Source organism: Natator depressus, chromosome 1 (genome assembly GCF_965152275.1).
Source record: "Natator depressus isolate rNatDep1 chromosome 1, rNatDep2.hap1, whole genome shotgun sequence".
Lineage (NCBI taxonomy): Eukaryota > Metazoa > Chordata > Testudines > Cheloniidae > Natator > Natator depressus.
In genome coordinates, this window is record NC_134234.1 from 2,319,166 (window position 1) to 2,335,873 (window position 16,708).

Sequence of the window (16,708 nt, forward strand, 5' to 3'; positions counted from 1 at the left end):
CGCAAATTTGCTGAGAGTGCAATCCACACCATCCTCCAGATCATTAATGAAGATATTGAACAAAACCGGCCCCAGGACCGACCCTTGGGGCACTCCGCTTAATACTGGCTTCCAACTAGACATGGAGCCATTGATCACTACCCATCGAGCCCGACAATCTAGCCAACTTTCTACACACCTTATAGTGCATTCATCCAGCCCATACTTCTTTAACTTGCTGGCAAGAATACTGTGGGAGACAGTGTCAAAAGCTTTGCTAAAGTCAAGGAATAACATGTCCCAATGCTTTCCCTTCATCCACAGAACCAGTTATCTCGTCATAGAAGGCAATTAGATTAGTCAGGTATGACTTGCCCTTGGAGCATCCATGCTGACTGTTCCTGATCACTTTCCTCTCCTCTAAGTTCTTCAGATTTGATTCCTTGAGGACCTGCTCCATGATTTTTCCGGGGACTGAGGTGAGGCTGACTGGCCTGTAGTTCCCAGGATCCTCCTTCTTCCCTTTTTTAAAGATGGGCGCTACATTAGCCTTTTTCCAGTCATCCGGGACTTCTCCGAATCGCCATGAATTTTCAAAGATAATGGCCAATGGCTCTGCAAACACATCCGCCAACTCCCTTAGCACTCTCGAATGCAACGCATCCGGCCCCATGGACTTGTGCTCGTCCAGATTTTCTAAATAGTCCCGAACCACTTCTTTCTCCACACAGGGCTGGTCACCTCCTCCCCGTGCTGTGCTGCCTAGTGCAGTAGTCTGTTAGCTGACCTTGTTCCTGAAGACAGAGGCAAAAAAAGCATTGAGTACATTAGCTTTTTCCACATCCTCTGTCACGAGGTTGCCTCCCTCATTCAGTAAGGGGCCCACACTTTCCTTGACTTTCTTCTTGTTGCTAACATACCTGAAGAAACCCTTCTTGTTACTCTTAATATCTCTTGCTAGCTGCAACTCCAGATGTGATTTGGCCTTCCTGATTTCACTCCTGCATGCCCTAGGAATATTTTTATACTCATCCCTGGTCATTTGTCCAATCTTCCACTTCTTGTAAGCTTCTTTTTTGTGTTTAAGATCAGCAAGGATTTCACTGTTAAGCCAAGCTGGTCGCCTGCCATATTTACTATTCTTTCTACACATCGGGATGGTTTGTCCCTCTAACCTCAATAAGGATTCTTTAAAATACAGCCAGCTCTCCTGGACTCCTTTCCCCCTCATATTATTCTCCCAGGGGATCTTGCCCATCAGGTCCCTGAGGGAGTTAAAGTCTGCTTTTCTGAAGTCCAGGGTCCATATTCTGCTGCTTTCCTTTCTTCCTTGTGTCAGGATCCTGAACTCGACCATCTCATGGTCACTGCCTCCCAGGTTCCCATCCACATTTGCTTCCCCTACTAATTTTTCCCGGTTTGTGAAGAGCAGGTCAAGAAGAGCTCTGCCCCTAGTTGGTTCCTCCAGCACTTGCACCAGGAAATTGTCCCCTACATTTTCCAAAAACTTCCTGGATTGTCTGTGCACCGCTGTATTGCTCTCCCAGCAGATATCAGGGTGATTGAAGTCTCCCATGAGAAGCAGGGCATGCGATCTAGTAGCTTCTGCAAGTTGCCGGAAGAAAGCCTCGTCCACCTCATCCCCCTGGTCCGGGGGGTCCTGCACTTAGGATGGAAGAATCCCATGCACTGCTGCAGTCTGGGGACCGACTGGCTAAGCAGAAGTTCTGCAGAAAAGGACCAGGGGATTACAGTGGACAACAAGCTGGATAGGAGTCAGCAGTGTCCCCTCGTTTCCAAGAATGCCAGTGGCATATTGGGCTGCATTAGTAGGCGCATTGCCAGCAGATCTAGGGACATGATTAGTCCCCTCTATTCAGCACTGGTGAGGCCACATCTGGAGTATTTTGTCCGATTTTGGACCCCCCCATGACAGAAGGGATGTGGACAAATTTGAGAGAGTCCATCAGAGGGAAATAAAAATGATTAGGGGGTTGGGGCACATGATTTACGAGGCAACCTGAGGGAACTGGGCTTATTTAGTCTACAGAAGAGAAGAGTGAGGGGGGATTTGACAGCAGCCTTCAACTACCTGAAGATGGAGCTAGGCTGTTCTCAGAGATGGCAGATGACAGAACAAGAAGCAATGGTCTGAAGTTGCCGTGCAAGAGGTCTCGGTTCGATAGTAAGAAATGCTATTTCACTAGGAGGGTGGTGAAGCACTGGAATGGGTTATCTAGGGAGGTGGTGGAATCTCCATCCTTAGAGGCTTTTAAGGCCTGGCTTGATAAAGCCCTCTCTGGGACGATTTAGTTGTTCTTGATTCTGCTTTGAGCAGGGGTGTGGACTAGATGACCTCCTGAGGTGTCTTCCAACCCTAATATTCTTTGATTCTATGGAGCATTGGTATTACCTACTATGGCCATTCTGACAGTCTTATCTAGACCCCAGATCTATCTCCCTCCCACCCCCACCCTCCGCTACACACACACTTTAACTCACTAGACCCCACTCACCTCCCAGAACTGAGCTAGAACCCAAGAAGCCTGTCAGGGTCTCTCTCTCCACAGAGATAGTGACAGAATGAGAATACACATTAAAATTATAAACCTCACCAGTGTCCCTTAAATGAGTTGCTAAAAAATGCCAGAAAATGTTTGTATTAGAGCTGACTGGGTTTAATATTTTTTTAATTTTCTTTCTTTTATATACGAATTAGATACAGTACTCCTGTCTGCTAATTGCTAAGTCATCTGCCAAAACAGCTAAAGCTTTCACGAGCTTAGGTAGCCCCTGGAATCATGGTTAAAGTTGGTCCCATGCACAAGTCCATGGGGCCGGACGAGTTGCATCCGAGTGTGCTGAAGGAATTGGCAGCTGTGATTGCAGAGCCCTTGGCCATTATCTTTGAAAACTCGTGGCGAACGGGGGAAGTCCCGGATGACTGGAAAAAGGCTAATGTAGTGCCAATCTTTAAAAAAGGGAAGAAGGAGGATCCTGGGAACTACAGGCCAGTCAGCCTCACCTCAGTCCCTGGAATAATCATGGAGCAGGTCCTCAAAGAATCAATCCTGAAGCACTTACATGAGAGGAAAGTGATCAGGAACAGTCAGCATGGATTCACCAAGGGAAGGTCATGCCTGACTAATCTAATCGCCTTTTATGATGAGATTACTGGTTCTGTGGATGAAGGGAAAGCAGTGGATGTATTGTTTCTTGACTTTAGCAAAGCTTTTGACACGGTCTCCCACAGTATTCTTGTCAGCAAGTTAAGGAAGTATGGGCTGGATGAATGCACTATAAGGTGGGTAGAAAGCTGGCTAGATTGTCGGGCTCAACGGGTAGTGATCAATGGCTCCATGTCTAGTTGGCAGCCGGTGTCAAGTGGAGTGCCCCAGGGGTCAGTCCTGGGGCCGGTTTTGTTCAATATCTTCATAAATGGTCTAGAGGATGGTGTGGATTGCACTCTCAGCAAATTTGCGGATGATACTAAACTGGGAGGAATGGTAGATACGCTGGAGGGGAGGGATAGGATACAGAAGGACCTAGACAAATTGGAGGATTGGGCCAAAAGAAATCTGATGAGGTTCAATAAGGATAAGTGCAGGGTCCTACACTTAGGATGGAAGAATACAATGCACCGCTACAGACTAGGGACCGAATGGCTAGGCAGCAGTTCTGCGGAAAAGGACCTAGGGGTGACAGTGGATGGGAAGCTGGATATGAGTCAGCAATGTGCCCTTGTTGCCAAGAAGGCCAATGGCATTTTGGGATGTATAAGTAGGGGCATAGCGAGCAGATCGAGGGACGTGATCGTTCCCCTCTATTCGACACTGGTGAGGCCTCATCTGGAGTACTGTATCCAGTTTTGGGCCCCACACTACAAGAAGGATGTGGATAAATTGGAGAGAGTCCAGCAAAGGGCAACAAAAATGATTAGGGGTCTAGAGCACATGACTTATGAGGAGAGGCTGAGGGAGCTGGGATTGTTTAGTCTGCAGAAGAGAAGAATGAGGGGGGATTTGATAGCTGCTTTCAACTACCTGAAAGGGGGTTCCAAAGAGGATGGCTCTAGACTGTTCTCAATGGTAGCAGATGACAGAACGAGGAGTAATGGTCTCAAGTTGCAATGGGGGAGGTTTAGATTGGATATTAGGAAAAACTTTTTCACTAGGAGGGTGGTGAAACACTGGAATGCGTTACCTCGGGAGGTGGTAGAATCTCCTTCCTTAGAGGTTTTTAAGGTCAGGCTTGACAAAGCCCTGGCTGGGGTGATTTAACTGGGAACTGGTCCTGCTTCGAGCAGGGGGTTGGACTAGATGACCTTCTGGGGTCCCTTCCAACCCTGATATTCTATGATTCTATGATTCTATGACTCCCCCACCAAAATCTGAAATGGCTCCCTTACAGATCCTGGGGGGGAGGGAGGTGGAGATGATCCAGTGAGTGACAGCGGGAGGGCAAGAGAAGATCAATCACCAGGGGTGGGGCCTTAGGTTGAAGAAGCAGAGGAAGGGGTGAGACTTGACATAAGCGGTAGAGCTTTGGAATCCAGTGACCAGCAATTAGAAATGTAACAACCTATGAGTTAATGAGTTGTACACAGACCTATTCCCCAATTTGTCAGGCTGACACAGCACAGTAGGGTTGGGGAAGGATTTAATGTCTATGTGAGTGTCCAGTAGGTGATTCAGGAAAGAGGGCTCAGCACCATGTCCCCAGACAGCTCTGCATGGAGGCTGGTTTTAGAGCCAGACCACCAGGAGAAAACTTTAGCTTCTTTATGAGGAAAGAGCCAGAGCAGCCTCTTCCTGATCTGTTTGGTCTTCAAACCATAGATGATGGGGTTTAGCATGGGGGGCACCAGGAGGTACATGTTGGCCATGAGAACGTGGAAATGCAGGGGCACATTCTGGGCAAACCGGTGTGTGAGGATGAAGAAAAGACCTGGGATGTGAAAGGCTAAGGTGGCAAACACGTGGGAGCTGCAGGTCCAAAACGTCTTCAACCAGGCGTCCTTTGTGGGGAGGCTGAAGATGGCCCTGAGAATCTGTGTGTAGGACAGGGCAATCAAAAACACATCCACACCAGTGATGAGGAATATCAGAGAGAAGCCATAGAAATTATTGACACGGATGTCAGCACAGGCCAACTTCACCATGGATATATGCTCACAGTAGGTATGGGGGATGATGTTGGTTATGTGATAGGGGCACCGCCTCGCCAGGAAGGGATTGGGTAGTACGAGTATGCTGCTGCGTAGTACCACGGCCAGGCCTAGCTTGGCCACCGCCGTGTTTGTCAGGATGGTGGAATGTCTCAGGGGATGGCAGATGGCCACGTAGCGATCCAAAGCCATGGCCACTAAGATCCCAGACTCCATCGCTGAGAAGCAGTGAATGAAGTACAGCTGGGTGAGGCAGGCGCTGAAATCGATCTCCCTGGAATTGAACCAGAAGATGCTCAGCATTTTGGGCACGGTGGATGTAGACAGGGCCAGGTCGGTGACTGCCAGCATGCAGAGGAAATAGTACATGGGCCCATGGAGGCTCGGCTCTATCTTCACGATCAATAGGATGGCGAAGTTCCCCAAGATGGCTAAGGCATAGATCGCACAGAAGGGGATGGAGATCCAGACATGGGCCGCCTCCAGGCCAGGAATGCCCAACAGGATGAAGGTGGAGGGGTTGGTGAAGTCAGTTGTGTTGGAATCAGACATGGAGTAGGGGAGAAGGTGTCCAACTCTAAGGCAGAACGGTGTCTCCTGCATGCACCGTACTTTCCCCTGACTTCCTGAATGTGCCCAGGGCCTAGGGTGATGGTCGCAGTACAAATGCCTGGTTGGAGAGACAATGTTAATATGAGAGACTATATGCACTAGTGGAGGATGTTCTCATGGGTGAAGCAGATTGGTCACTCATCATACACTGAAAAATGACATTCCATAATTCAGATAAATGAATTAAGACCCCCTGACCCTACTCATGCCAATTCCATATTCGGTGGTGCTCCATATGTCAATAATTCCTATTTGTCTTGGTGTGGGAAACCTTAATAGACACCAGCAGGAAGCATGAGGGTGTTTATTGCTCATTGTTCCTTAATGCAATGAAACCCAGACTAGAGAGTTCATGCTGTAGGGAGTTCCCCATTCAACCAGTAGCTCAAAGTATGAGATTGGAAAAAATCAAAGCTTTTCCAGGACATGTGCTGGGGGAAACATCCCCACTAGAACATACCTTGGGGAAAAGACCTGTCATCTCAATGGAAACACCTCCTCTTTCGAAGCAGTGAGCAAAACAATGACAATGCCTAAGGAATGGGATGGAAAATAACCTGCTCTGGATATGTGCTCTGTGTTTGTTGACCAGTCTCTATAAAGGATATAGCAGAGAGAAAGGGGGTTTCTGAGGGCTTGTCTATATTACCCACTGGATCGACGGGCAGTGATCGATCCAGCGGGGGGTCGATTGATCTCATTTAGGTGCGATAAATTGACTGCAGAGTCCTCTCTCATCAACTCTGGTACTCAACCAGGGTGAGAGGCGCAGGCAGAGTTGACGGGAGAGCATCAGCCATCAACTTACTGCTGTGAAGACACCGCAGTAAGTAGATCTAAGTATGTCAACTTCAGCTATGCTATTCACATTATCCACCCCCGCAGTGTAGACCAGGCCTGAGACAGGCTATGAGAATGGGGGAGGCTGCCATATGCAGAGAGACTGAAAAGACTGTCACTCTTTAGAGAAAAGAGAAAGAAGTGGGCATATGATCAAGGAGAGGAAAATAAACAGTGAAACTGATTGCGTTGAAATGGAAAAACAGAGAACAGCTTCCAACCGGTAATATGTACAGATAGTGCTTCAAAAGGCTCCTTTCTCAAAGCTGAGGCAAATTATCAGCAAAACAGATTGGGAGGAAAATTTCAGACAGAAAAATGGGAATGAAACTTGGGAGTTCCTTAAGAAGACTTTCTTACATAGCTACAAAGCAATGATAAATCAAGAATGTGGACAACTCTCGCTAAAAATCCGATCCAGTTGCAAAGTGAAGGCATCAACTGCAGGGAGGAGGCCAGCAATGTACAACAAATGGATGGGGGGGGGAGGGAGAATACAGATAGCAAGAAATACAAATTGCACTTTATTAAAATGATAAGGGACATTAAAGACATCAGGGAAAAATCCATGTTTGGCCAGGCTACGGATCACAAAAAAGGAGGTGATTAAGTATTTTAAGAACAAAGTAATATTGGAAAAAAATTAGGCCAAATTGTAGAGAGACAAAGGAAATCTGATAATGTTGCAGAAAAAAGATTTGTATTTTTTGTTTGGCATTTCTAGGCCATTAACAATCAATGAGGACATTAAACAGCATCTACAGTAGAATGCTAGAGTTATGACCACCACAGTTACAAAGTGACCGATTAACCACACATCTCATTTGGTACCAGAATTATGCAGTCAGGCAGCAACAGACCCCCCCCAAAAAAAGGTAAATCATAGAATCATAGAGGGTTAGGGTTGGAAGAGACCTCAGCAGATTATCTAGCCCAACCCACTGCTCAAAGCATGACAAATCCCAGGCAGGGCTTTGTCAAGCCTGAACTTAAAAACCTCTAAGGATGGAGATTCCACCACCTCCCTAGGGAACTCCCTAGGGTGGAGTGCTTCTCCACCCTCCTAGTGAGATAGTGTTTCCTAATATCCAACCTAGACCTCTCCCACTGCAACTTGAGGCCATTGCTCCTTGTTCTGTCATCTGCTACCACTGAGAACAGCCAAGTTCCATCCTCTTTGGAACCCCCCTTCAGGTAGCTGAAGGCTGCGATCAAATCCCTCCTCGCACTTCTCTTCTGCAGAGTAAATAAGCCCACTTCCCTCAGCCTCTCTTTGTAAGTAATGTGCTCCAGCCCCCTAATAATTTTCATTGCCCTCCGCTGGATACTCTCCAGTTTGTCCACATCCTTTCTGCATTGGGGTGCCCAAAATTGGATGCAATACTCCAGATGTGGCCTCAGCAGTGCTGAATAGAGGGGAATAATCACTTCCCTCGATCTGCTGGCAACGCTCCTACTAATACAGCCCAATATGCCGTTGGTCTTCTTAGCAACAAGGACACGCTGCTGACTCTTATCCAGCTTCTCATCCACTGCAATCCCCAGTCCTTTTCAAAAAGTACAGTACTGTGTTAAATAAAGGACAATAAATAAATGAAAACTATGAAAAAGATACAGGGAAACTTTAAAAAAATGGAAAAGTTTATCAAACAATGAAAAAACTGGTATGGGATTAGTTCCAAAAAAAGTTTAGGAATATAACTAATGCTACTCAGCAACATGGTTTATGGAAAACTCATCTTGTCAAATGAGCCTGATTTCATCCTGTAATGAGAGTACATGTTTGGATGACCAAGGGACCTGCGCAGATATAGAAAACTTTGATTTCTCTGAGGCATTTGATTAAGTAGGGGAAAACATTCTGAAAAAAGAACATTCTACAATATCAGTAGAGTACATGTTATATGGACGGAAATCTGGCTAACTTACAGATCTCAGAAAGCAGTTGTCAATGGGCTGTTGTCAGGGAAAGTGGCTATTTCTAGCGGGGTTCTGCAGGGATTAGTTCTTGGACCAATGTTAGTCAATATATTCATCAATGATCTGGAAAGAAATATAAAATAACTGCAGATAAAATTTGTGCACGACCCAACGATTGGCAGATTGGTTACAATGAGGAGGCCAGGGCAGGCATACGGGTTGGTCTGGAGCCTTTGGTGAGTTGGGCCCATGCAAATAAAGTGTTTTAATACAGTCAAATGCAAAGTGATCCTCTTGGAACAGAGAATGCAGGCACAACCCCCTGACTAGGACTCTGTATTATGGAATGCAGGGACCCTGAAAAGTATTTAGGGATCAGTGTGGAGAACCAACTCATCGTGAGCTCCCTGGGTGATGCTGTGGCCAAAAGGGCTGATGTGATCCTTGGATGCATAAACAGGGGAGTGGTGAGCTGGAGCAGGGGAAGGATTTTTTCCTCTGCACATGGCATTGGTGAAACCGACTGCATCCAGTGCCGGGCTCCACATATCAAAAAGAATATTGAATAATTGTAGTGGGTCTAGAAAAGAGCCACAAAATGAATGGAGGCTGGAGAAAATAGCAGACTTAAAGAGCTTCATCTGCTTATCTTAAATAGTAATACCAGGCTCTTTAATCTGGAGGAGAGAGGCAAAGCAAGACTCAATGGTTGGAAGCAGAATCTAAATGAATTCCAGTTGGAAATAACTACCAAATAACACTGATGGAGATTAACCTAACTGTGAAGGGAAGTCATGGATTCTCCAACTTCTCAGATCCAGAGTCGATGCTTTACTGGAAAATCTCCTTGAGGGCTTATCTACAAATTACACGCTACAGCGGCCCTGCCATAGGGATTCAGTGTAGACACTACTTACTCTGACAGCAGGGGTTCTCCTATCAGCATAGGTAATCCACCTCCCCGAGAGTTGGCAGCTAGGTCGATGGAAGAATTCTTCTGTTGACCTCATGCGGTCTACAATGGGGTTACGTTGGTATCACTACATCTCTCAGGTGTGTGGATTTTTTTGCTATTTCAAAAAAAGCAAATACAATTTCCCATTTCATTAAGAGAGATATAGCATGCAAGTCATCAAAGATACCCTAATACTGATTGCTGGTTAAGCCTCAGCTGGAGCATTGTGTCTAGTTTTGGTTACAAATATATAGAAAATTTGAAAATGATTCAGAGCTGAGAGACAAAGAGGATCCAAGGGATGCAATGCAAGCCATATGAGCAAAGGCTTCAGGAACTGGGTAATTTTAGTTTGGAATATAGGAGATTGAGGGGTAACATGATCACAGTCTTCAGAAACTTGAAAGGCTGCTATGAAAAGATGGAGAAAAGTTGTTCTCTCCTGCCATAGAGGGCAGGACAAGAGGCAATGGGTTCAAACTACAGCATAGCAGATTTAGACTAAGTCTCAGGAAAAACTTCCTATCTGCAAGAACCGTAGGACAATGGAACCGAGTGTCTGGTGTGGTTGTAGAAACTCCTTCAAAGAAATGTGCCAAAAGGCGGGTGAACAGTTTTCTCTCTTTCCCTCTTGGATGGTTCAAATGCAACAAATCCTGCATCTTCGCACGGCTTAGGCTACCTGACGCCTGCAGTGCCTTCTCACCCTGTGGCTCTATGATTCTATGATGTGAAATCTTAATGTAGAACAGGCCTTAGTCAAACAGACCGAAGTCATGGAGCTCAATACACGGGTAAGTCATAGAATCATAGAATATCAGGGTTGGAAGAGACCTCAGGAGGTCATCTAGTCCAACCCGTTGCTCAAAGCAGGACCAAGCCCCAATTAAATCATCCCAGCCAGTGCTTTGTCAAGCCTGACCTTAAAAACTTCGAAGGAAGGAGATTCCACCACCTCCCTAGGTAACGCATTCCAGTGTTTCACCACCCTCCTAGTGAAAAAGTTTTTCCTAATTTCCAATCTAAATCTCCCCCACTGCATCTTGAGACCATTACTCCTTTTCCTGTCATCTTCTACCACTGAGAATAGTCTAGAACCATCCTCTTTGGAACCACCTCTCAGGTAGTTGAAAGCAGCTATCAAATCCCCCCTCATTCTTCTCTTCTGCAGACTAAACAATCCCAGTTCCCTCAGCCTCTCCTCATAAGTCATGTGTTCCAGACCCCTAATCATTTTTGTTGCCCTTCGCTGGACTCTCTCCAATTTTTCCACATCCTTCTTGTTGTGTGGGGCCCAAAACTGGACACAGTACTCCAGATAAGGCCTCACCAATGTCGAATAGAGGGGAACGATCAAGTCCCTCGATCTGCTGGCTATGCCCCTACTTATACATCCCAAAATGCCATTGGCCTTCTTGGCAACAAGGGCACACTGTTGACTCATATCCAGCTTCTCGTCCACTGTCACCCCTAGGTCCTTTTCCGCAGAACTGCTGCCGAGCCATTCGGTCCCTAGTCTGTAGTGGTGCATTGGATTCTTCCGTACTAAGTGAAGGACCCTGCACTTATCCTTGTTGAACCTCATCAGATTTCTTTTGACCCAATCCTCCAATTTGTCTAGGTCCCTCTGTATCCTAACCCTACCTGCCACCGTATCTACCACTCCTCCTACTTTAGTATCATCCACAAATTTGCTGAGGGTGCAATCCACACCATCCTCCAGATCATTTATGAAGATTTTGAACAAAAACGGCCCCAGGACCGACCCTTGGGGCACTCCACTTGATACCAGATGCCATCTAGACATGGAGCCATTGATCACTACCCGTTGAGCCCGGCAATCTAGTCAACTTTCTACCCACCTTATAGTGCCTTCATCCAGCCCATACTTCTTTAACTTGCTGGCAAGAGTACTGTGGGAGACAGTGTCAAAAGCTTTGCTAAAATCAAGAAACAATACATCCACTGCTTTCCCTTCATCCACAGAACCAGTAATCTCATCATAGAAGGCTATTAGATTAGTCAGGCATGACCTTCCCTTGGTGAATCCATGCTGACTGTTCCTGATCACTTTCCTCTCGTGTAAGTGCTTCAGGACTGATTCCTTGAGGACCTGCTCCATGATTTTTCCGGGGACTGAGGTGAGGCTGACTGGCCTGTAGTTCCCAGGATCCTCCTTCTTCCCTTTTTTAAAGATGGGCACTACATTAGCCTTTTTCCAATCGTCCGGGACTTCCCTGAATTGCCATGAGTTTTCAAAGATAATGGCCAATGGCTCTGCAATCACAGCCGCCAACTCCTTTAGCACTCTCGGATGCAACGATGCAATGGGGTGAAATGTTATGGCTTGTGCTATACAGGAGGTCAGACTGGATGATCTAATGGTCTCTTTAGCTCTTAAACTCTATGAATCTATTGATAAAGAAAATAGTTCAGGCATTTATATTTAAGGTGTCTCATAACACACGATCAAGGGAACATACAGTTACATTGAAAGTTTGAACATATAACATTGAGAAAAGAAAAGTGTTTCGAAAATCCATATTTGGCTCGTGGAACTCCTTGCCACAGACATTATTGGAACAAAGAGCTGAGCTGAATGGGTTTCACAAATGGATTGGCTGGCCATTGTAGGTGGCACTGGTGGCACCACCATTAGTTAAGGTTGTCTGACACCTTCCATTAGGAGGACTTATTTTCAGTTGCTTATAAATTTTCCAAACTTGAACTGTTTGGATTGAAATTCCCCATGCTGGTGTCTGCATCCGACTGAATTGTTTTTTGAAAGTTTCAGACATAACAGTTCAGTCAATTTCTTGAACAAAGCTAAGAGAGAAGATGACTTGATCACATAGAAAAATTCTTAACAATCTTGCAAGGAGGAGCCCTAACACCTCTGTGCTTTCCAGCAGATAAAAATCAGGGATTAGTCCCCCCCCCAATAGCCAGAGCCCTGAAATGCAAGATTTCACATCATAGAATCATAGAGCCACAGGGTGAGAAGGCACTGCAGGCGTCAGGTAGCCTAAGCCGTGCGAAGATGCAGGATTTGTTGCATCTGAACCATCCAAGAGGGAAAGAGAGAAAACTGTTCACCCTCCTTTTGACACCTTTCTTTGAAGGAGTTTCCACAATGCAAGAGGAGGGGGTGACAGTGTCTCTACATTAACTGAGATCTTTATTCAGATCTTAATCCAAAAGGAGTTTTGCCTCAGTGGGGCCTGGGCAAAGTACGGGAAACTGCCTCAGAGTTTGGCCTTTTATTGTCCATCTACTAACCACTTTCATCTCGAATGATCCACTGTGCCACTGAAATGCAGTAGTCTCTGGGCTGGAGTACATTTTCCGAGGGGGGGGCATAGCAAAGAGGGACATTTTGGAACATGATACTGGAGCATAATCATCATTTGTGGCAAGAGGAATATATGGCAAGGCCACACCTGGAGTATTGGTTCCAGTTTTCATCCCTCCACTACAGAAGGGATGTGGACAAATTGAAGAGAGTCCAGCTGAGAGGAACGAAAATGATTAGGAGTCTGGGGCACATGACTTACGAGGAAAGGCTGAGGGAACTGGGATTGTTTAGTCAAAAGAAGAGAAGAGTGAGGCAGGATTTGACAGCAGCCTTCAACTACCTGAAGGAGGGTTCCAAAGACGATGGAGCTCGGCTGTTCTCAGTGGTGGCAGATGATGGAACAAGAAGCAATGGTCTCAAGTTGCAGTGGGGGAGGTCTAGGTTGGATATTAGGAAATGCTATTTCACTAGGATCGGGGTGAAGCACTGGAATGGGTTCCCTAGGGAGGTGGTGGAATCTCCATTACTAGAGGTTTTTAAGGCCCGGCTTGACAAAGCCCTGGCTGGGAAGATTTAGTTGGGGATTGGTCCTGCTTTGAGCAGGGGGTTGGACTAGATGACCTCTTGAGGTCTCTTCCAACCCTAATATTCTATGATTCTATTTAATGGGTGTGCAGAGTGGAAAGGGCCACAGACTTATCCTCGGTTCCATCCTGCCCATTCTCGATTCCATCATGCCCATGTTGCAAGCAGCAAGAGATGGGTACCTGTGAATCCTGAGATGGAAGTGTCTTCTCCGGGAATTCCCTTCAGCTAGCTGTGTCCCAAACCTCTCTCACCCCAGCATTTGCAGCAGCATCCCACGCCGAGAGCCAACACAGGGGTATGCACCGTTTATAATATAGCTTTCTGCAATCCCAGTGGGGTTAGCTCAGCCCCTACCAAATAGTCTGAATGTAAACAGGCTGGGCAGAAGCTTGTCTGCACTCTTTATAAAGCTTCGTGAGTAAACACTAATTACATGACCTTCCCAAAGGGAGATCAGAACTCCTGGGTTCTCTGCTGAGCCCGAGAGGAATTGGCTGCTCTGTGCATTTGTGTATTATTAAAAATTATGGATGGTTAGTAAAGAAGCTAGGGATAATACCTAGGTCTCCGTAGGGTCTCATACACTGAAAATACCCAGGACAGATGGGCAGATAGGAGACAGATAGATCTGGAGAAAGATGACTGAGGGGAGACACGAACACTTTCTGCAGACACACGGGGCAATCACTACGGTATCAGAAATGAGTAATTCTCATCAGTAACTATCATCATACTGTGCAGAACCTTTAATTGAAGGATCTTGAAAACACCTAGCAAAGGAAAGTCACTCTGAACATATCCCCATCATATCGAGAGATAAACTGAGTCACTGGTTGATCTGACTTGGCCAAGGTCACACAGAGAATACCAGACAGAACCCAGGAGTCCTGACTTCCTTGCCATAACAACTGTCTCTCCATCAGTAACTGAGCACATGACAAGAAGGGAACAGACTCGTGGTCTAGCAGGGGCTGTTCGTTGGATGGCTACGATTGACGGCCCAGGGTTGCAACCTGTATCTGGGGTACTGCTAAACCCTCTGGCCTACCAGTCTTGGCCCCCTCTCACACGGTGAGGCTGTGAACAGCTGCACTTGCACTTACACACCCATACACAGGCAGGGACACACCCAGCTGCGGTTACGTGAATACTTTCACGAGCCACTCACGAACCAACAATAGAGAGGGTCCAGCAGTTCCCCCAGCTGCCCAGCCTAGGACCCCAGAGCTGTACTGTCTGGCCCTTGTCAGAAGCCTGACCAGTGTAAGTTTATTACCCAGTCTGCCCCTCCCTCATTGTGGAGAGGACAATGCATCAGCCCCGGTTCCTGAGCAGATTTCCCTTTGCCTTTCTCCGCATACCACATTTCTTCCATATCCCTAAGCATATTTGTTCCCCTTTTATGACACTTTTCCAAATTTGATATACCTTTTTTTTTTGAAATGGGGTAACCCTTATCTGAGTATAATTTTCAGTATGTGGTCGTACCATGGATATTAATGGAGACAATATGATATTTTCAGTCTTTTTATCTATTCCTTTCAGAATGATTCCCACCATTCTGTTCGCTTTTTTGACGGCTGCTGCACATTGCATGGATGTTTTCAGAGAACTATCCACAATGACTCCCAGATCTCTTTCTTGAGTGGTAACAGCTCATTCAGACCCCATCATTGTATATGTATATTTGGGATTATGTTCTCTACGTGCATTACTTTGCAGAGAAGGTCACACCACCCCTCTTAGTTTCCTGTAGGAGTGTTTGTCACTGAGTAATGCAGCGGCAGTGTGCCCAAGGCCCTCTTTAGGTTTTCACCACACAACTCTCAGTTATTGCAAACATTGTAGTGTTACCCACAGGTGTTCTTGCAGAGTTCTGTTGTACCTTTTAACCCTTTGTAAATCAGCCGAGTCATCTCAAAATTCAGCAAGTGTGCCCTTTCTGGGTCTCTAGAAAACCTCTCTTTGTATGTGTGCAGCATTGTTAACTATTGTGCTTTTTCAAACGGTGATAACTCAGTACGGTTATTCAACAACACGATGAGGAGTTGCACCTCAGTTTCCCCTTCCACACAGCAGCCTTAAATATGAGTCAAGAGTGTGACACTGTTGCAAAAAAAACATCATTCTGGGATGTATTAGCAGAAGTGTTGTAAGCAAGAACATGAGAAGTAACTTTTCCACTCTACTCCGAGCTGATTAGGCCACAACTGGAGTAATGTGTTCAGCTCTGGGTGTCACATTGCTGGAAAGATGTGGACAAACTGCAGAAAGTCAAGAGAAGAGCAACAAAAGTGAGTAAAGGTCTAGAAAAGATGATCTATAAGGGAAGATTGAAAGAACTGCGTTTGTTTAGTCTGGAAAAGAGAAGACTGGATGGGGACATTATAACAGCTTTCAAGTACCTAAAAGGTTGTTATGGGGAGGAGGAAGAAAAATTATTCTTCTTAACCTCTGAGGCTAGGACAAGAAGCAATGGGCTTAAATTGCAGCAAGGGAGGTTTAGTTTGGACATTAGGAAAAACTTCCTAACAGTCAGGGTGGTTAAGCACTGGAATAAATTGCCTAGGGAGGTTGTGAAATCTCCAGCATTGGAGATTTTTAAGAGCAGGTTAGACAAACACCTGCCAAAGATGTTCCAGATGGTGCTTCCATGAGTGCAGGGGACTGGACTTGAAATCCTCTTGAAGTCCCTTCCAGTCCTACGATTCTATGATATTCCACGGCCAGATAGTTCTGCTATAATCATGCAGTCTGACCTCCCTAACAGGCCAGACAACTTCCCCAAAATATTTTTGGGGCAGATCCTTTAGAGAAACATCCAGTCTTGAATTAAAAAAATATCAGTGATGGAGAATCCATCACAACCGTTAGCTAACTGTTCCAGTGGTTAATTACCCTCATTGTTAACTATGTACACTTTATTTCCAACCTGAATTTGTCTAGCTTAATCTTCCAGCCATTACCTTTACATTACTGACCATTATCTTTGAAAACTCATGGCAAACGGGGGAAGTCCCGGATGACTGGAAAAAGGCTAATGTAGTGCCAATCTTTAAAAAAGGGAAGAAGGAGGATCCTGGGAACTACAGGCCAGTCAGCCTCACCTCAGTCCCCGGAAAAATCATGGAGCAGGTCCTCAAGGAATCAATCCTGAAGCACTTACGCGAGAGTAAAGTGATCAGGAACAGTCAGCATGGATTCACCAAGGGAAGGTCATGCCTGACTAATCTAATAGCCTTCTATGATGAGATTACTGATTCTGTGGATGAAGGGAAAGCAGTGGATGTATTGTTTCTTGACTTTAGCAAAGCTTTTGACACGGTCTCCCACAGTATTCTTGTCAGCAAGT

The 16,708-nt window shown here is 45.9% G+C and overlaps 1 protein-coding gene across 1 annotated transcript; it reads right to left on the reverse strand.

The window, feature by feature from the left end:
• Nucleotides 1-4,669: 4,669 nt before the first annotated feature.
• On the reverse strand, nucleotides 4,670-5,698 carry LOC141980692 (olfactory receptor 52E4-like). Its single transcript, XM_074942164.1, has one exon. The coding sequence runs from the start codon at nucleotides 5,696-5,698 to the stop codon at nucleotides 4,670-4,672; it is 1,029 nt and encodes a 342-aa protein (XP_074798265.1).
• Nucleotides 5,699-16,708: the final 11,010 nt, after the last annotated feature.

What these genes read in the sequence shown, in the direction of transcription:
- LOC141980692 (XM_074942164.1), bottom strand. Translation starts at nt 5,698, where the DNA reads ATGTCTGATTCCAACACAACTGACTTCACCAACCCCTCCACCTTCATC.